Genomic DNA, 21,778 nt, shown 5'->3' on the forward strand with positions numbered 1-21,778 from the left:
GCGGCGGCCCCGCCCCCTCCCGCGGCGGCCCCGCCCCCTCCCGCGGCGGGCGCAGAGGCGCGGGCGGCCGCGGGGGCCATGGCGCCGCCGTGGGGTTCCGCGCGCGGGGCCGCCGCCGTTGCCCAGCGGGGCTGGTTCCTGTCCGCCCGCCAGGGCGACGACGCTGAGGAGGAGCAGGAGGCGGCCGAGGACGCGGAGTCCGCCCCGCTGCTGCCGCCGCGCCGCGTGCGTGTTGTGTGAGGGGCGGCGGGAGAGGCGGCCCCCCGGCCAGGGCAGCCGCCCCCGGGGGCACCGGCTGGGGGCAGCGGGCGCCGCCCGTGACCCGCGGCCGTTGGGGCCCCGGGAGGGAGGGCGGGCGGGGCCGCGGCGGCCGTTGGCCCCTGTGGGCCCGCGGCGAGCGGGGTAGCCCCGCGGCGGGGTGGCGCAGCGCCAGGGGCTGCCCCCGGTGCTGAGGCCGCGCTGTCTCCCCGCAGCCTCCCCGCGGCGGCGGCGGCTCCTCCTTCGGCTTCTCCGTGTTCAACCTGATGAACGCGATCATGGGCAGCGGCGTCCTGGGCTTGTCCTACGCCATGGCCCACGCGGGGGTCGTGGGCTTCAGGTGAGTGCCCGGCTGCGGCCACTGCCGCCGCCCCGGAGCGGCAGCCGCGGGAGGGGGGTCCGTAACGCGGGCTTTTCCATCCTATGGAATCACCCTTTCCCTCGGCTGCTCCTTTGGATGCGGCCTCGTGCGAGCCCTGCCCAGACACTGCCTTAAATTGCCGCATGGTGGCAATTACTGGCCATTAGTACTAATTAGCAGCACTTTTGTCGTGTAAATATCTGTGCCCTGCAGTTCTCGAATTGGGCTTTCTGGAGCAGCATGGTCACTATGTGGAAAATGTGGGTCAGCTTTCCCTTTGCCTGGTTGTACATACCAACCTAGGAGGACTACAGTACCCACAACTGTCAATCTAACCATATTCTAAGCTTTAAGTTCACTTCATTAAAAGTAATACGCATTTAAAAATAGTATTTATAAATGTTTGTGCGTATACTTATGCACACACGCAAGAATTTCTGTATTTATGTCCTTGTGTTTCATATTTCACATATCCTATATCCTACGTAGTATAGGATATGTATCCCCACGTAGTACATGATACACTCGCCTGCAGGCAGCAGCTTAAAAAGTTGGAACTCAGCAAGAGTTGGGAAGGTCAGGAGCTGTATGAACCATAGTCAGCAGATACAAGCTGTAAAATGAGGAAATCCCGTCTTGTGATAACTTATTTCTTGCAGAATAATCATTTGTAAAGACAGAAGTGCCTTGTACTTGAAAAATGACCTAAACTTTGTGTTTTTAGTATCTTGCTGCTGATTGTTGCCAGCCTTGCTTCTTACTCTGTGTTTCTGCTGCTCAGTATGTGCATTCAGACTGGTAAGTGAAAAGGATTTGTCTAAGAGTTATCTCTATGGTATTTCTTTGCCTGCATCATAAAGACATTACCCAGTACAATTATTACAATTAACAGCATGTTAACAAATTCCCAAATCTAATTCACTAATGTTGACATATTTTAATCTTTTCATGATTGTTATTTGACATAAAAATATGTTTTTGAACCTTCTTGGGAAAAGTAAATGCACAGCTGCCTAGTTTCTAGGTTGCTAGTTTTATTTTTCTTGAAGTGCCTCTTTCCAAAATGAAAGATTCTGTATTTCCTTAGCAAAAACTATTTTAGGGCTAGTAGGACTCCGCTGCTTTAGTGTGTACTTACCTGCATAAATAATATTACTGTTACTTTTCAACGAAAGTTTAAGTGTAATAAAAGAGACGGCTTTTATTCTTCTTGTGATACATATTTGTTCAACATGTGAAATGGATACCTTTCAATTTTGGTAGTCATATTGGTTCATTGTAATTGCCATGGCACTTTGGAGATGTGTTTCCTTCCAGCATTTTGCCATTTTGAAGAGAAATCATATTGCAGTCCTTAGTTTGAACTTACACTACTTTGGGAACCTTCAACGAGTTGATTCTAAAGTACAAAACTTAATCTGCTGGTAATACTTTAATTATTGGTTAAATCATTAGTGAAGCAACTGGCTGGTTCCTTCTTTCTAGTACATAAAGATCGTGCTGTAGCAGGAAGTCTCCCGCTCTTTCCGTCACCTGGTTATTGTTTCCATCTCATCTTCTTTCCTCTTTTCAAAGGTGGAGGGAGAAGGTTTCCATTTCTTGTTGGCTTTGCTTTCTGTAGCTAGCTTTGGTCTCTCAGATGATTGCTTCCTGATTCCCTCTCAGATCTGCTGCTCCTGTCTTCACCTGTTGAATGAGCTTCTTCATAGACTCTAAAAAAACCCCAAACTTGAGAGGTAGGGTTACTTTTATGTATGATATTGTTGGCTGCTTGATGATTTGGAACTAGTCTTGGGTAATCTCTCTTTCCCCTTGGAACTCTGCTTATTAAAAAGGAATCGTGACCTCTAGCAAAAAGCTAGAGAAATGGAAAAAGCAAGATAGAGGAAGCTTGAGATTTTTTAAATGATCTTTGTATATCTCATCTCAGCCTTAAAAGTACTGTATCATATAGGGACAAGGTGCTAAATTGTTGTTTCTGTTAAAATATAATTAACTCCTTGCAAAAGAACTACTGAGAAGAGGACAAAGGAGAGAGAAAATTATGAAGACAATCTTTTTGGAAAAAAAGAAAAAAAATCCATATTAGGAACTTAAAGACCTAAGATAAAAAAGTGGTTTAACTCCTCAATTATTGTCCGAAGGTGACATTCCCCCATCAAGAAAGCATTTTTGCATGGACACATTTAAAAGCAAAGGATACAGCTGAGATGACAGGAATAATTATTCCTCCAGTCTGAAACTAGTACTTTACAGTTAAGAATTAGCAATCAGCTAATGTTGGACAGTCAGACTAGCACTGGAACTGCTATGTCTACAAGTATTTGCTGGCCTTAAATTTATGGCCTTCTATGTGTTTTTTAATCATCTCTTTCAAATTACATTTACTGTAACTCTTATAAACTATTAAAATAATTTCATAATAGCATTCCAGGTTTTACCCTGGGACATGAAGTCTTAAAAAGTGAGAAATATGACCTGTTGGGTATTTACAAGGCAAAACCTGTTTAACTGTTTGTGTAAACTGCCTTCCAGAGCAGATAATTAAACATTTTTATTCTTTATAAAATGTGCATACAGTTACGAACAATGCCATGAGCTTAATCCACAGTAAGGGATTAGAAAGAAGTCTTAGTTGTTTAATGTTAAGGAATGAATTTGAAAAGATTTAATGGGTGGGGAAAAAAACCTTTGGATATGTCTGTAAATTCATTCTCTCAAATATTCAAATCATTATAGTAATCCTGGGAAAGAACTGGCTTGTTAAGTACACTTCTGAAAAAGATGATTTAATTATCCTTTTTTAGTGCTTAAAAAAAAAGGTGTTTTCATTTATTTTTAATGATATAGCTCTAGACCGACTTTGACAAAATCAAATATTTTTTTTTGACCAAAAGGCTTAGCAAATGAATACTGCAGGGTGTCAAGAGCTGTATTTGGATTAGTTCATGCAGTGGTTTCTCGCTGTGTTAATTCCATCCTCGTTTCAAAGTGTAGACTGACAAAAGCGAAATTCATTCTGTAGAGTGTAGAAACAGAGATTTTTAAGCACGAAATACTTCAAAATTGTGCAGATTCATTTATTTTTTATTTCTAGTACATGAGTTATTAATTTTGCCAGTGTCAATTTGGGTTTGCGTAGGTAACTTCCATTGAGCAATAAGAACGCAGCAGAAATCAAGCCAATCTGGCAGAGCACATTTATCTTTATAGCATCAGTGCGTAAGATTTTGCCCCATATCTTCTTGAAAAATAGGTTTCGTTTGGGGATTTTGTGCAAATTTTGTTGTTTTTTAGTGATAGTTTCTAGTATGCATTTGTTGTGTATTTGTTCCCATGTGCTAAAAGCAATAGCATAATAAATAAATGCATTTAAAATTTTGCTACTTTTTAATGTTATTGAGGATGGCCTTCCAAATGCTGTCATTCTTTCTCATAATTAATTGCATTATAAACATAATTTTAAGAAAAATACACGGTAAAATCCAGTAAGACAAATTGCTTATTTAATTATATCTGCATATAACTTACATCAACGCAACAGCAAACGTAAGATTATCCCACGTTAATGCTGAGCGCTGACCCTGGCCTTTAGTTTTGGCATTTCCTTTACTTTAGCATTGCATTTTGGTGTCAGTGGTAGAGGGGAATGTGAAATGCTGCCCCTGACGAAGTCGTATGAGGCGATGAATGAAGTTTTGTTTTATTTCTGCGGTCGATTCGATTGTGCGCGGAACTTGAGCAGGATGAAATGGTGCGAGGCTGCGTCCCGCCGCCCGCCCTGCCGCTGTCTCCATGTCCTGTTGCATTTGCTGGGATTGGGGCTTCACTCAGGTGTAAAGGTCTGCCCTGCACAGCCCAAACTGCAGGGCTGGGCCCTAAATAAAGATGTGACAGCGGCTGAAACATTAATAAACCACGTAGACGCAAAGACGGCGGAGCAAGTGTCTCGACAATAAAATTATGTGGGTTTTTTTGCGATTAATTTTACCCTCCGAGGTATTCACAACTGTGGACCATTTTATTATAGGCTGAGAAAAGGAGGGTTATTTCTCAGAAAACTTTCATCTTTTTGATATCCCTTGAGCTCCTAATAACAAAGTACAGAGCCCCAATGTGAGACTTAATGTGATTTCCGCCGCTCTGAGAAGGGATTGTTTTGAGTTACCAGCAATATTAGAAGGGAGCTTCAGCTAAAGCTCAACCAAAGCATACAGGAAACCACAAACTATTTTAATGTGATTATGTGAGTCAGGTGCAGTTTTTGTTTTGGGGTGTCTTTTTTTGCTTTTTTAATATGTATCTATAAACAGATCTCCACCAAGGAAGGTGCCTTTAGTTCTCCTGGAAACAAGCAGTGCTATGTTTTCTTAAAACCTGGCAAGGTTGTGGTTTAAGTTGATACTAATAGAAAAATGATGATGGGTTCTACCTTGTTTTCTTTATTTTTTAGAAAAGCGTACACTTTTTGTCAAATAAAACATGGAAATAGTTTACACTTCATTGGTGAGGCTAATTCTGGAAACATTCATCTGTAGTATTATTTGAAAAAAAAATCTCTGAAAGAAGGCAATTTTCGATTTTTTTTTTTTTAATCCACTTTTAATATTATAGTAATTTGAGCTTCTGGAGAATCTGTGGATTGAGGTCAGTTGAGCATTCGTAGCTGTATTTTGCAGGAGTACAGGGGTGTATAAAAGCTATCTCATAAATGGAAAATATTATACTGCTTTAGTTCTATCCTGAATTATTTGCATTCTTTTTTAAAAAAGAAAAGCTAAAGATCTTAATGGAATGTGAAGCTTCAAATATTTGAGCTTTTTTTTTTTTCATCCTTATTAATAGCTGTTACTTCTTATGAAGATATTGGCCTCTTTGCATTTGGTTCACCTGGGAAGGTAAGCCATCTTTTTAACTGTATATTTTTCTTCTTACTCTTAGCCACTTACCAAACTATATTTCTTGCCTGCTGAAGATATAGGAACAAAATAGCCTGTGTAGTTAGCAAAGCTCTAATAAAAATCCATTACTTCCTGAATACAATTTTCTGCAGCATTTTAGTTAATGCACTGGGTCTCTAGAAGGCGAAATTTTAGGAAACCATAAAAGAGACTTTGTTAAATGCACGGCTGCTTCCCTGTCGCCGCGTTGGCCCTGTAGCTGTGCGTAGAGCTGTGTGCTGGCTGGCACTGCTGCAGAGTCAGCTCCGAAATCCATTGCAGATCTGTTACAGTCCCACTGTGTCACTTCTGTACCCTGCTAAGAGATACTTGCAAATGATTCTGGGTTGGTGTTTTAGCCCTTACTAGAGATCTAGGATAAGCGTTTGCCTTTAATCTGGTTTCTACATCATCAATAAATAAAATTACATTTAGTGTATGTTGATTTAATTAAAAAAAAAGGGGGGGGGTGAACATTTCACTGAAAATAACTTTTTTGGGTATAATACTAACCAACATACAAGCCATGGCTTTTTAGAGTGGTGTGCACTGTATCTGTGTTTCTTGATACTGTAATACGAGGTGCATAGGGGCAACTAATATGGATAGAGAATGTTACACATTTAATACTACAACAAATGCGCTCTGTGTTTCAGTTAAATGAGTTTAAAAGTGGCTCTGACCATGTAGACGTGCAGTTTTAATGGCTTACTGTTAATTTTTTTTTTCTTGCATTCTGCTTAGGGATAGACTCTGATCCTTTTCTTTTGATGTAAATGCAAATTAAATCTGAGCCATTAGGTGTATATAAGACTTCCATTAGCATTAATAAGCAGATAATAAGTGTACACTGTGAAGATCAATATTGATCAGAGTTAAGATGTGATCAACCTTAAGAGTTAGTAAATCTTGATATTAGCGAACTGTGAAATAAAATTATTTTTTAGAGCTTTCTGTGCACATTAACCACAAGCAATTAGATACAGAAATAATAGAATTATAGAGCTTAAAGAGGTAGTGCAAAGTGACCTAGACTGCCTCTGCTCTGAAGCAGAAGTAAACATACATAAACTCTTCTTGGCAGATATTTTTCTAATCTTTCATTTAAAAGCTTCATTGGAAGAGATTTCACAATTTCACTATGTAGCCAACATCCATAATTATTTATTCTTCCTAGTACACCTTTTTGTAATATTTAATTTAAATCATCTGATCTTCTGTTTTTAGTGTGTATGGAGGGCAGCAATCGCTGGAATATATGAATGGTTGGGAATCTGTTATTTTGATTAAATAGTAAACCAATTTCAGCAAGCTTTCTTGATGAACTTATTATTTTTAGATCACTTATCTTTGTCTTTTGAAGCATCCTTGATGTTTATAAACTTTTTTAAAACTTGCCTGCAAAATTGAATATAGTATCCTGCCTGAGGACTTGCAAGTGCCAACAAATAAGAATTATTACTTATATTTTAAATGGAACATGCCTGTTGCTACATCCCAAAACAAGATTTGTCATTTCTGTGGTTGCTTCAGGCTTTGATAGTTATCGCAGATGATTTTCTCTATTTGTAATCTAATAAGTAGTCATAAGTTTGTTTTCTACTTCTGGAATGCGTTGCTTTTAACTGGCCGTCTTTGATTTTTAGACTTCTCCCCAGTTTATCGCAAGTCATTCACAGTTCTAATCTTGTCCTTGAACCCTCTTCGGCTTTGGCAGCCGCACATTTTGTTGTTGCTGTTTAAGTAATATTCTTTTCTCATGCAAGTCATTTTTATAGTTATTCAGTCTTAAGCTGATTTCATGTTAAAATATTTCTGTGATTTATGAAAATGGATCTTTTCTGCTGTTACAAGGCTCCTGAGTCTCCTTTTCCTAAGGCGAGAAGCAATTGTTTCCATCCATGACAAATGACAAGATAGCTTTTTTTTTTTTTTTTTTTTCTCCTCCTTTTCAGGGAAAAAAGAACTTGCAACTTCGAGCTGACTTTTAATTCATTTCAATCAAATGGTTTCAATTGCACACAAGGATTAAAGTTTATTTTCCAGATGACCAACTGAAAAATTGGCAATTCTACTTCCCGATTTTATTTGAAAGTGTATGTTTAGTTTTCTTCTCCTATCCACAGCTTTATTTTTTTACCAAGGTGGCTTACTGTAGCATGTGTGTAGAAGAGTCCTGCTAGAGAAAGGAGAGCAGAGTAAAAAATCTGTGCTATTCTAGGCGACAGTGAATGGAAAATAAAACAGAGGGGAAACATTAGATGCTTTTAAGGGGTTTTCAGTTGAAAGTCAGCAATTCCTTGGATTCTAAAAAATATTCAGTGATCTGTGATCATTTCTATTTCCCTGTTATTCTACTTTGAACAGTCACAAATACTAAGCAAATAAAACCGATCTATCTAGTGTGTATGTTTAGAAGAGCAATTGCATTCATGATAGTTAAAAATACTTGGATTTTTTTGAGCATGGAAATACTGTGTACAAATCTCTGTTGTCTGTGTGCCTCTTCCAAAGCAAATGATTGTTCTCATCTGTACTTGCCTGACATCAATTCAAATGCATTTACATGTTTTCAATGATTTAAAACCTAGTGTTTTGCAGAGCAGCCTTTCCTGTGTAGCTTCTCTTGTCTGTTATCTTGGAATGAAAAGGCAATATTTGAGGAAGACTTCATGTTTTTCTATTAATTTTAGATTGCATTGTATTAGTTTCCATATGTTCTTTAAACAGACGATGCCCTTCCTTTCAATACCACTTATCGCTTCTACATCTGGTCGGTTTAAAGAGATACATATGTGTTTTATGATTGCTGTAGACATACGATTTTAGTTACCCTTACCCTTTCTAAAGAAATTAATTTTTTTATAGGTTCTTGTTGCAACTACAATAATTATCCAGAATATTGGAGGTAAGAAATTTCATTAACTCAATTTTAACGCTGAGCAGAATAAAATCTCCACAGTCTGTAAAACTCTAACACCAAAGGCAATCACTAAATGTCAGTGACTCGATTAAATGAATGTGGAACTTAAAGAAGAGCCTTAAATGACTGTGCTCAGCTGTAGTGCTACAGTCATGAGCTAAATGGAGGACCTGTGCGAGGGTGGATTGTTTGCCTGGAGCTGCATGAGGTGACATGGAGAACATCCATATATTTTAATATATGGATTCCTCTAACTGGAAGGAGCTGAGAAGCATCATCTCCATTGCTTTCTTTCCTTCCTGCTTTTCCATATATATACATCTACTAGATACCTTTTATCATACCCTATCGTGTTTTTTTTTTTTTTTTTTTTCCCCTCTTTGGAACTTGCATGTGCATTTTAGTGATGTGTAACAACCAAATATTTCCCTAGCCATAAAATTTTGACTGTGCTATATAAATGATACTTTGCCCTTTTTCGTAGTTAAATACCATACTGTTTTTCTGGAGTTTGTTTGGTTTGTTCACTTTTATCCTGCAGAGCGATGATTTATGTTGTCATATGTTGGGCTGCCCAGTTATATTGTTCTTATTTTGCTTTATTCAGTGCACAATATGGTAAAACAATACTAGCTGTCTTTGCATTCAAATAATCACCTAAGTATTTAAATTCCTATTCAGTTGTGTTCCCATACTTGACATGTACTGAGTAACAGTGCCCTTAGAAGTAGAGGAGTGTTCAAAAGAAGACAGCATTCAAGAGAACAGTTTTTAGTTTCTTTGCCTACTTCCTTTAAATGTTTTGGATTTTCTTTTACATGAGGGAATTGTGTGGAGAGAAAAAAAAATGAAGGAAAGATACGGATGTTCATTGACAATGACAGTGAGCAGCATTCCAGTTCTGCTGTTTAGACAATAAAGTCCAAGCAATTTAGTGATTTTTCTTGTTTGTCATAACATATAGGCCTAGTACTAGCTCAAGTAACTGCTTTTCTGATAAAACTAGCTCCAGTTATAAAGACCGCTCAATTTAAACAACTATAAAAGCCTGAGTATTAATTTCAGGCAGGAGCAAACATATTAATTCCAAGGCTAAGGATTATTTATTCATACAGCTTTTAGAGGATATTATGTAGCAATGAACAAATTTTTTAATTTCCTTTCCTGTTGGAGTGGACCTCTAAGTAAACAGTATTAGACAAGGAAGGGATACACAGCACAGGTTCTGGGGGCTCCGGGATCCTGTACCATATTCTGTGGTCGAAGGAAATATGACTCCTATTTCTTCCTCACAGCAGTTCATAACCTTCCCTGTGTGTCGTTCTGAATAAAATTCATCTCAGTAATTCTAGAGGCTCAAACTATTGCTTGGTGGATATTATCAAACTACTTAGGCTGTTTTACGCAGTGGACTTCTCTGCCAGCAACCTGGGCCTGATTTGCCAACTAAAAAGTTTTCCATTTAGGTAGTTAATTCAAGAAATCATTTTTGCAAGTTTTCTTGCAAATTTTCTTTCAGATATTTGTGGGTTTGCTCATTTTGATGGAAGGTTTCAATTTTTTCAGTTTGGGTGGTTCTACTTCCAATCTTTCATGCAAGAGAACAGTAGCACTTCATATACCTTGTATAGTGATTTGTTTACAAAGATCACTCAGTTTCAAACACACTGAAAAGAGAAATAAGACCTTTTTCTTTTTTTCTTTTTTCTTTTTTTTTTTTCTCTGAACCAGTTGGTGCTGCTTAACCAAAACAAGCTCTGCTCTGTGGAGAGAGGTAATCTGTAAAAACACGGGCCGCAAGTGCAGCCTTCTTGGCACCATCCTCCATACAGAAGATGTATTGTGCTATCTTTGCAAGGAACTGTCGCAGCTTCTGTTCAGTATTTGGATTCCGCTTTGGGAGCAGAGCTCCCAGCTGTGTTATTTCTCTCCTTAACAACTGCCTTTTGCGCTTTGGCAGAGCCCTGTGACGCTGCAGGCCGAGTGAGCAGAGCGGCCTCATGTCAGAGCCATCCGTGAAGATGGCTTCGCTGCAGCCTAACAGGCCCTTCAAATAGGGGAGGATCAAGAGCCTGTTCTTATCTCTCTTCCAGCCTTGGCTCTGGAAGAAATGTATAGAACAAAGGAAATGTTCCCGTCTTGTTGGCTCCTCTTACAGATTTTTAAATGGCAGAGGTGAAAAGTCTGTCCTGAATGAGGGCCACACTGAAGTGTAAAACTGGTTCTGCCCTTTCTCCTTAGTGCACTTGGATGTTCCCCTCTGTTTTTCTGTCCATCTGAAGGAACCGGCAGTGCTGTGCCTGTTGGGCAGACTTCCAGGCCTTGTCAACATCTTTAATTTCAGAGGAAAGCTAAAAATAAAATTGTTTTCTGTTACCTCCTCCATCACCAGACCTGGGTACATTGCATCATACGGTGTCTTATTTCAAAAGTGATTGGAGAGTACGGGATAATGAATGATGGTTTGCGATTAAAATAAGCAACTTTACTAGAGTTGTTGTCACTATTAGCATCTAGGCAAGGCTTTTTTACAGTCTAGTTTGAATCATTTCTAAAAATATTGAAAGCACGGAAGTGATTTAAATTCACTTGTGGTGGAGAGAGCTTTTTTAATATAGTTACACTTTCTTTTCTATCATAATTTGTCATCTTCATTTTTTCAGAAAGAAAAAAATTGAAATGCAAATTTGAATATGACATCCTAATTAACCGCACTGACTGATTTATGTAGACTGAGGAGTTGATTTTACAACAGAAGGATACCAAAAGAAAAAAATAAGTTGATTTCTGTACAGCTACAGAAAGAAGCTGTATTTGGTGAAAATACAAATTTTTCTACAGAGAGAGGCAAATTTGGTGAAATTTGGAGTGAATCTGAAAATACCTCTTCTTCATAAAGGAAGCTTAAGAGAGCTTTTTTTTAAGAAAATCCAATCCTGAGTACATTGCTCGGAATTTTAACCTGCATCTCTTAGGTGATTACTCAACTTTCATGCAGACTTTTAATTTTCTGTTGGAAGATTGTGTTATGTTAAACCAAATCAACTACCAGAAACCATTTAAATACCACGGGTTAACTGAATTTATATTGAGATTATATATTGGATATTGGCAAATTAATGCATATTGAGGTCATCTAAAAATACTATGATTTAAAGCCTGTAAACCAGGAATTTATACAAATTCTTGCAAGGGTTGGTTTAGTGTGGTTGTGGGGTTGCAGATTGGACACTAAAAGGGAAACTCCCCAGTTGGACAGGAGCAGGTCATGGTTTTGTTCATCCTCTCCTGCCAGCCCTTCCTTTTCACCCCAGGTTCACAGGTGGGATAACCTTACAGGTATCCCATGCAGAAGATGATTTTGAGGGTTTTTTTGCACTTTTCACATGCCTCCTAAAACTGGAGAGGGCCCTTGATGAAGTCGGGTGTCTGGAGGATGGAAGGGGCAGAGGAGGCTGCCATGGACAACGGAGTTCCGTGGCTCTCCTCCGCTTTTATGTAATCCTCGCCGGGAGCGGCCGGAGCTGGCGCGTGGCCCCGCTATTGTTTTCATGGCGCTGTGTTTCTAGGAAGCGGTGGATGAGGCAGCGCGGGCCAAGAGGGCTCTGCGGCCCGGAGCCCTTCCCTGCCGCGGCCAGGGCGGCACTCAGAGGCTGGCGGCTGCTTTCCGAAGGAGGAGAAAGAAGCCCAGAGCTTCTCCTCCTGGGACAGCCCTTGCTGCTCATCCGACAGCACACGAGGACTCTCAGCACCGGGGTATCCGAGAGAGGCGGTAGGAATCACAAAGCGTGTGCAGTGAAGTTGGGGAAAGAATCATTTTAGCAAGGCTTGTGGAAAATGGAGACAAACACAATAAAGTATTGCACAAGCGCAGCTCGCAATCCACTGCCAACACTAACAAATCTTCGGCTCTGAGGTCTAGCAGGAAGCGTGCGGGCAGTTTTACAGCATACTGCTGCAGGCTGGCAGGAGCTGAAGGTCACTGCTGCAGGGAGATACGGGCAGCCACCGAGGGCCTCGTAGGTCTGATGCACAGAAACATAAATCGAAACTGCTGAGAGCATGAGTTTAATTATTTAAAATTTATTAGCAGTGGGATTAAGCGCAAAGGTAGAACATGCAGTACAGCTGTATTACATAGGTGGTCTCTACAAGGAGTTCTTGCAATAGTCTTTCTGTTTTGCAGTTTTTTTTTTTTTTTTTTTTTTTTTCCAAATAGGCTGAGATGCAGGAATCCCCATGTTAAAGATCCCTGTGAGCAACTTGCCTGTTCTGGCTTCTACCCAGATGACCCATGCAGCCTCTCGGCGGCTTCATTAGGCCTGTTAGTTAGCTATCAAACTAATATCTTTGCTTTACAAAGAACTGTAAACTTTCTAATGCAAATACAGTTTAATTACGCATGATTTTATATGTTAATCACGTTGAATTTCTGTAACTCAGATTTTGTTTCAGTATCCCGCAACTCGTATGTGCTCAGAAGGGCAGGACACGCTCTGCTTCGCAATCACGAGGGAGGGAGGGAGGGGTTAATCAGCATCCCTCGAGCACCTTTTAATCCTGTCTGTATTTTATAATACATAAGAAACCCATGGATAAGTTTGTACGTAGGGCTCGCTCCCTACGCGGCCCCGTGAGGGGAGCGGGGCGGGCGCAGCGCGCGCGCGCAGCGCCCCCGCGTGGCCCCGCCGCCATTTCCGGCGCTGCTCGCGGTGACATCTGGCACCGTCACCGTTATATACGTCCATACACGCGTGCCCTACGCGAGTCTCCTTGGAAAATACACTTTATATTACCTATTTAATCGAGCATTTTTGCTTTGCAAGTCGCTTTTAAAATTTTCTTCGGAGCTCCCTGTTTAATTCGGGATGTCGAGTGCTCCGAGACATGTTTGCAAAGCCCCCCTCAAGTTTGAACGTTGCGTTTGAGACAGCAGAGGGGAATGTGTGCCTCGAATCACAGTGCAGGACAAACTTTGCAAATAAATGGTGCAAGACAAGGAAGAATAAAACAACGCATTATATGTTAATAACCACATGGTAAATCCCTTAAGAAATTACTGAGCTTCCCCTAAGTACAGAAAGTCTAATCCTGTTTACAAGCGGACTTCAGTGTTTGTTTTCATAATGAGTTTGCTTTTGACCTGAAAACCTAATTATCCCTACTGTTTTAAAGTGAAAATTTCCAGTGCAGAGCTGCCTTAATTAAGGGCAGGTTTGTTAGCTCCCATGCTAATTTAACAACTGATGACCAATTTATTTTATTTTTTCATACTGCAGTGAATTGTTTTTGGAAAAGTTTGATGCTATAAAGGATATTACGTCTGCTCTTTTGTTATATATAGTTTCATGTACGTTCCAGAATGATTCAGCTAAAAGCTAAACTTAAAATGGAGGGGGAAGAAGAGCAAGGGAAATTCATCAGGATGAATGTCTATTAATAAAGTAAAAAATAGCCAAGAAGGTGACAGCCTATTTATATTGTTGTGACATAGGAACAAGCATTACATCTTCTCTCACACACTCCCGTCTCCATGGGTGAAACAAAGACCTCAACTACTGATGATTTTTAAGCTGCTGGTAAGAGGAAATATAAAACCAATACATCAAATGATTGAGGGAGTCCTTAAAGCTGTGTGTGGTGGATTGCTTACAAAATGAAAACAAATGAGCGTGCCTCTTAAGGACATAAAATGTGAGGGCCAAAATAGTTGATGGCTTTCAGTAGCATTCAGGCATTATTCCTGGTGGTTCTGCAATTTTGAATCGCCTACTAGGAGCAAGATGAGGTCACGAAGTGCTTCCCATCTTTCTATTCCATCTGTTTTTTTGACAGTAAAAAAACAAACTTGCCAAAAATCCAATATTCCACTCCCTAGTTTCACTTTCATTTTTGAAATCCTTCATGCTTTCATTCTTCATTTTGTCACATTCCTTGGATTGGGACAGAATTATATTTAATATACCTCCATACCGCCAAAGAGAGAGACAAGCCCAAATAGATTTGTCACATAAATTACTGTGAAAGATCTAGTTCAGACAGAGTGTGTAGGAATCTGCAATGTGTATTCTAGTATTTTTTTTTAGCACCTAGCATCAGATTTTTTCAATGTTTTGGGAAAAAATTGTGTTTGTATCGACTGAATTCTTCTACTGAGGTAAAATAAAGGTGTAAATATTCTCATTTGTTTCAATTATCCGTATATATTTGTGAGGATTTTTTTCTTTCTTACCTGGTATACCCCACACGCCAAGACCACCCCCTTGTTGTGTTTTATAAGCAGAAGTTGAAGAGTCAGCATAGTTGGAGCCACAAGGCCTGTTTTTCCTGCCTGCCCCTCGCCTTTGCCCCTGTGAAGCCTGGAGGGCAGCTTGGTTCCACTTTTGCAAAGTTTTGCTTGATATTCTATTAGCTATTTGCTTGCTAATGCAGGGCGTCTTTTTGTTAAGCTAATGTGATGAGCTAAGGTGCTAGATCAGGAAAAACTAAGCAGAAGAACTGAATTTAGTCCCTCCAGTAGAATTATTCGAAGGGATTTTTGGCTAGCCAGTCTCCGAGGAAAGAATTCTTTTTTATTTTAATTCATGCCTAAACATATGTTCTCTTGCACTGTTGCTGTGGACTTCAGCAACTGTTATTTTTTTGGGTAGGATATTAAGGAAAATCTCTGCCCTTTGCTCTTGTAACCAAGAAGCCAGTCATGTACTTGATTTAAGACTGGCCTACCTCAAAAGGGAAAAATGTTTTGGCAGCTCTTTTAAAAAACATAGGCTTGACTTCTCTTTTCTCTAGCAACTAATAGTTTTTCATATATGGCTGCATATGGTCAGTGTCAAATAATATTATAGCACAATAGGGACATTCTGAATAATACGTGTGTATTTGAGTCATCTGGTAGTGTCGTAACAGGTTAAAATGTAATAATGAAAATATAATACGCTCTCATTTACAAAACTTTTTTTTCCTGTCAAGCAGCCAGTGTCAACTTTTCAGAACATGGTAAAATGCTCTGTATTTTAAGAATGTGATTTCTTGCTGCTTTCAAGACAGTGGTGAGCTTATTGAGTAATTAAATAAAAACATTGTTTTGGTTTCTGCTGAGTAGTGCTTTATGGCATTTCTGGGACTAGGGCTGTTCAGTTCAGATCTGCTTAGTTCTTCATCAAGTGCTTAGCACTTACTGAAACATACTTTAAAGTCACATTAAACATGCAAAGTCAGGACTTAAAAATTAGTCCTGACTTATTAAAATTCTTAAAGTTGGTCATGTAGTTCATGACTTGTTACATACGCTTCAAATTATGTCATTCTGTGTCATTAGTTCTGCAAGAAACCTGTGTCTGTATCAGAGACATGTAAGCGATAGGCTGGGCATGCGGGAGCAGTGTCACCTGCTGTGTCTTGCCAGGTGACACATCCCTGCTTTTTCCTATTAGATCAGTGTAAGGGGAGTGAACTCTGACTGTAAAAGGACCATTACTTCTGACATTAGCAAATTCTTCCGTATATTCTATGACCAACCATCAATGTAGTTTTCTTATGTGATAAAAGGCTCTTTAAAAGTTGGACAAGAAAATGCTAAAATTATTTTCCACCTGACAGAGGAAGTTAGTACTTCCCAAGCAAATAAACAAAAGCACAAATCTTATTTTTACGTTCATGTGTGTCACAGTTCAGCCTCGTGACCATGGAAGCTCTTCCTCCTGTTCCACACTGAGACCTCTAAGGGTGGCTGGCAGTTTTTGCAGTATATCTTGGCATGGGTTTGGTCCTGCCAGGCACCAGGGAGGCTGTGTGAAATTTCTTTTTTGGAGCCAGAGACGTGTGTTCCCTCTCACACTGTGCTCCCTTTATTCCTGCTTGAGATACTGATCTTTTGGACTCTTACGTCCATTTTCAAGGCACATTCACCAGTTTGTTTTCAACTTTTAAAAGCAAATAAACAATGTTCTTCACGCACTCATAGTATTTTGCAGTCGTGCAGTGGGAAATGTCTCTTATTCTTCTACACTAAATAAAACTGCAAAGAGCCGTCATTTGGGAGAAGTACAACCATATTTGTAAAAGAAAACCGTAAAAGAAGCTGGATTTGACTTCATAAACTATGAATTTGGCATGGGTGTCCTGCCCAGGCCTATCCAAGAGGCTCATGTCTCTTCTAAGCATCCGGATATAAAGAAAAATGTTGTATTATTAATTTTTTGCATCTTCTAAAATAAAAGGGAAGTATAAACTGTATGCACAGAGAAGGGAAGAAGGATGCATACAAATGTTTAGCGTGTGCGAGTTTCTTGGTGCATGATTGGTTCCCTGCTCAGGAGTGGAATTCAGTGAAATAGGATCCTCTCTCAAAAACAAAGAGTAAGCGCCCAGCAAAGGGTAAGTGATCAAATGATTAGCCAGAGGCTAGCAGGAATGCAAGAGAAGAGTGACAGATTGCATGTTAGGAGGAAATCTGAGCTTGAAATTAATTGGAAGCTTGCTGCGACTGAGGCTGCAAAAGAGTAATTTAAAAATTTTCTGAATTACATAAATATATGAAAATTCTGAGCTGCATGTGTACTAAGAGTTGCCTCATGCAATAATGGGTAAATAAAGTGGAATTATAGTGGAATTTTCACCTTTTTCGCTCTCATTTTATAATCGGCCTTTGCTTGAGATGAAATCTCTCCATAGCTTATCATGAGAAACTGTATTAATTTTCTTAGGTAAATGCTAAGTATCTAGAAATATGCATGCTGTAAGCATATGTGTGAGTGAATGTATCTTCCCCTGTATGCAGATAGAATAAAATCAAGACACCCCATAAGTATCAGGCAAGAGCAACAGCTACATATCAAAAAGTTTGGAAAAATTGGAGTTTTTAATTATAAGTGAATATTTCCTTATTTAGTGACCTAACAAATGTTTTTAATTAAATTGTGCTGTAGGTAGGTGTCACTTTGTATTAAAACAATTCACTTTCTTCATAGAGACCGCTTTCCCTTTCTTCAAAATTGAACATTAAGTGCAGTAGTACTGCAGTGTTGGAGTCCATACAATTTTAAAGGCTCAAAATATCACATTAAAAAAGAGAAAAAGTAGTCTTCAAAGTAGTCTGGAAGTTGCTCCCCTACCTTATGAATGTTTATGCTAGTATTTTAAAATATTAGTAAATATTGAAGAATAAAATTCTAAAGAAATAGTAAATACAGATGCCTAAAGTGAAATTTCCAAACCACACAAAATGTCTTCAAGCTTCAAATGTAACTGAACTTTTGTAGGTTTTTTTTGCTTCTAAAGGATGGAAATATAGTTCCATATAGACTTTGGTATTTATTGAGGCTGTTGTACAGCTTGGTATTTAGAGGAGTTCTCCACTGGTCTTTAAATCATACACAAATATCTGCTGTTGGTGTAAAAGAAAAAAAGTGTCATGAACAATATGTCAAGGGATCAGGTTAATATGAGTTATACAAAAATAAAAAAAGAAGAAAAAAAGAAAATGTCTTATAACTTTGATCCTTTTATAGTTTTATATAGTAAAGGAGAAAAATGATGCAGGGAAAGTAGCTTTTGGGTTTTTTGGATTTATTTGTATGCATTATTGCTTTTTCTTCAATAGAATTAAAAATGCTAAATTTCATGTCATTGCTTCTGTAGAAGAAATAATAGAATTTCTTTTCTTCTTTGCCTACCTATATAGTTTTGCATGTATTTTTGTTGTAGGAATATCCTTGGTGGTGGGTTTTCATGAGAAGCAGTTCTGTCACTGATAAACCTCCTATCTTCCGAGGGCTGGATCTGGCAGGATAAATAGAACTCCTGGAGTCTTTTTCTTGTGTTTAGTTTTGTGTTATATGTCATAGTGTAACAGTAATCAAATAACTATAAAAAATGGAGTCTTTAGGAAAAAAAAATCAACCCCCCCTTTTTTTTAATGGAAACAAATCTTATAACTTACTGTCATTACCAGTAATTGTATATAAAAAGTAGAGAAGGGGGAGAGGTGCTGCCACATATTTTGTGTCTGGCTTGCACATCCATATTTCCAGGTAATATATTCTGTATTGTTTTGCCTTATACTCCTTTTATATTATTTTTCCTTGTTTCAAGACTCCTAACAGTCTCTTTGCAGGCATTAGCTAACATCAGTGAAATACTTACAGATTTGCAGCTATTTTTAAGGGAAGCATGTGGAAAAAAAATTCTCTCTGGTGCCATGGTGTCTATTAAATAGTTACCCTGTTCCCTATATGACCGTTCTGGTTAAGCCATGATAATTGTTACAAGAGTTGCCAGTTTCCACTTCTAAATCTCTTCTGCCTGTGTTTGTAGCTATGTCATCCTATCTTTTAATTGTGAAGTCTGAACTTCCTGGTGCTGTTGCAGGATTCCTGAGTGGAGCTGATGAGAGTGGGTAAGGAAAAAAGCCTTCAAATGTCATGTATTTGTTTTGAGGACTGTCGAAGGAGATGGGTGCTGATGCTTTCCTCTGATCTCACATGCTAAAAAGCGTTAGTGATTTACAGGAGTACTTGGAATATAAAATGTATCTGGCGTGTGTAATCCTTCTGCAGCACATGAGAGCCTGATTCTCTCCTCATAACAATTTCCCATCATACAACCTTAAATCAGTGGCAAAACCCAATTTGGAAAAAATCTCCCCTGCATAAAAATTTAAAAGGAGAATCAGGGAGGGGACAGGAGGGAGGGGAGGAGAAACATTTAAACTGCTGTCATGTTATCACTTCACATATTTCAAAACCACAGTACAAAAATGGGCAGGCATTTAAATTTAAATACTTTGTTGTCTTGCTCCAGTAATTGGACTTGTCTTGGGAAAAATGCCAGGTTTCCAGACTTTGTTTATAATTCCCTAGCTTGGCTCCCAGTAAAGAAATTCTTCTTTGCGATTGAGCTATAAAGCTGTGTGTAATGAGTGTATCCCTCAAATTTCTATCAGAACTGTTGCAAGAAATCTGTGCTTGTGCTAAGACAAACTTTGCAGCTTCAGCACTGGAATATGTTGTTCAAATTATTACAATGCTGCTGTCATTCACAACAGGGTATCCTTGCAAGATAGCACAGTCCAACAGCCATATTTTCAGGTGTTTTCATCTCTACAATAAGCACTTTCTCTGGATTGAGATTTGGTGAAACTGTCCAAGACTGTGATGCTTGTACAACACAAATCCTGCGGGTGAATTTTCAGCTTGAAATTAGGTGGGGGGGCTTGTTTGTTTTGGTTTTTATTTTTAATGGTGCTTTAGTTCAAGTTATATTTTTCCTTTGCAGTTTTTCTGGTTTATAACCAAAATTTTGAGAAGTGAAGGGTGATGGTGATCTTAGTTTCTGCCTTTCTCCTTTCCCTGCCCTAGCAATAACACAGATTTCGTAAGAGCTTTTAGAAACTATTAAGTTTTGTGTGATATGGCATTTTTAGTCTGTTAATGCATCTTTTCCAGCTGTTGTAGTCATCAGCATTTGATTTAGAGCCTAACACCTTCTCCTTCGAGATTGTACTTGAACTCCTCTCTCATACAGAGTGACATTGAGCCTGCTACTGTTCTTGCTGGATGTGTGTTCCAATTTCTCTCTCCCTATATTTATCCCATAGCATCACATGCTGCTGTTTTTTTTCTTTTAAATGCCAACTCTGCTGATGCAAACTTACAAGAAAACTAATAATCTTCTAAATAAACAGATTAGGAGCATTCATATAATGGTAGAATCCAGAGATCCTAGTTGCTCACCAACTCACAGGCACATGTGCTGGGCAGAGGATTATGCTGTCCAGCCAAGACAGTTTAAACAAGTAATTTATTAAGATACCTATTTGGTAATACTCCCATCAGAGTTTATTGTTCACCAAGATGCTAATGCAGAGTTTCCAAATGAGAGCACTGCAGAGAGGCAGTCAGGTTGACTGATGATAACAAATCAGGTATTCTGGTAATTCTTACTGTGCTCTCAGCACTGCCACCACCCATGCATCCTCCTTACCTGAAATAAAAGTTTTTGTCGCATGGATGAAGGTTAGTTGCCTTGTATTTGCAAAGAGCTGAAACTGTTCATAAGATATTTCATACACTGCACCATATTGAGTGCCATAATAGAGCATAACCTTTTGTGTATATGTATTTATTCCCAGATGTTCAATAGCTCTTTAATGATGGAGTTTTTTAATTGTAGGAGATAGCTCCACACAAATAGGTAATCTAATACCTAACCTACATAGCAATTTATTTATGCAAAGGGCATAAATATTGACTAGTTTGATTGAACTATTTTAACTAGACACTTGTTTCCAGATGTGGTTGCACGACTGCTCTGTTAAGTCAGTGTGGCATCTGATACGCTCTTGTTTGGGTGCAGAATTAATTTATCTTAAAATGTAGTTAGAATATATCAAAAGTGACAGTTAAACTATCTGCGAAAATTATTTTGTGTACATATATCATCCCCAAACATACTTTCATAAAATATGTTTGAAGACTGTTTTGCACATTGAATTATTTTTATAGATTAAGGTAAGCATATGTGCACGTGTTGGAAAGGATCAGAGCCAGCGTGTAATACATCTTGATGTTTTACATCTTTATTAAAAGACAAAAACACATAATATAAACAGTTGTTAATTGCAAGTTGAGATGTATCAGTCTGCTTTAACAAGAATTTTGCATAGTTTTGATGACATGAACATAGTTTCAAATGAGGATTGGTTTAAAAAGTAGTAATTTGTGAGCCCTCTGTTAACAGTTAATGACCCTGTCAGGAGGATATGATTGATGCAATTAAGTTGTCTTGCTTGTGTGTTATATAATTGATATGGACTGAGCATAAGATCCTAATTTAGAACATATGAATCTCTTGTCCTGTTGCATTCAGGAATGAAATTAAAGCAATTTATAAATGTCCGCTTTTAGTTAAAATGTGGAGGAGGGATAAGGAACATCTGCATGCCAAAGTGTTTTCAGTAGAGTTGAAAGATTTATATTTATCTTGGAACATTTTTATCATATAAGATTAAATTTGCAGATCAAATTGATTATAAAAGAAATACAAAAAACATTTATATTGCCTTTGCAAAATAAGTATATCTTTACAACAGTATTTTGGGGAAAAATGATTTTTGATAGTCACTAGATGGTCCACTGTTTAGTTTTGGTTTTCTTTTTTGGATCTCTTTAAATTAATTGTATATTCAAAAATTAAAAGTTTACAAAGTTATTTTCTCCTGTTTTGCATCACCTCATTTAAATTTTTTTTTCCTATCCCTCCCACCCCTCTGTATTTTGTTTTTTATTGTGCTTT

At 38.6% G+C, this 21,778-nt stretch overlaps 1 protein-coding gene across 1 annotated transcript in view; it reads left to right on the forward strand.

The window, feature by feature from the left end:
• The first annotated feature begins 78 nt into the window (after window positions 1-78).
• Window positions 79-21,778, forward strand: part of SLC38A6 (solute carrier family 38 member 6) — a 35,890-nt gene continuing 14,190 nt past the window's right edge. The window contains exons 1-6 of the mRNA XM_088539599.1: window positions 79-225; window positions 474-598; window positions 1,344-1,417; window positions 5,465-5,517; window positions 8,428-8,467; window positions 18,800-18,881. Of these exons, the coding sequence (XP_088395725.1) occupies window positions 79-225; window positions 474-598; window positions 1,344-1,417; window positions 5,465-5,517; window positions 8,428-8,467; window positions 18,800-18,881 (521 nt within the window). The remainder of the gene's footprint in view (window positions 226-473; window positions 599-1,343; window positions 1,418-5,464; window positions 5,518-8,427; window positions 8,468-18,799; window positions 18,882-21,778) is intronic.

Source organism: Tinamus guttatus, unplaced genomic scaffold (assembly GCF_059628265.1).
Source record: "Tinamus guttatus ecotype Peru unplaced genomic scaffold, ASM5962826v1 Tinamus_guttatus_pri_ptg000048l, whole genome shotgun sequence".
Classification (NCBI taxonomy): Eukaryota; Metazoa; Chordata; class Aves; order Tinamiformes; family Tinamidae; genus Tinamus; species Tinamus guttatus.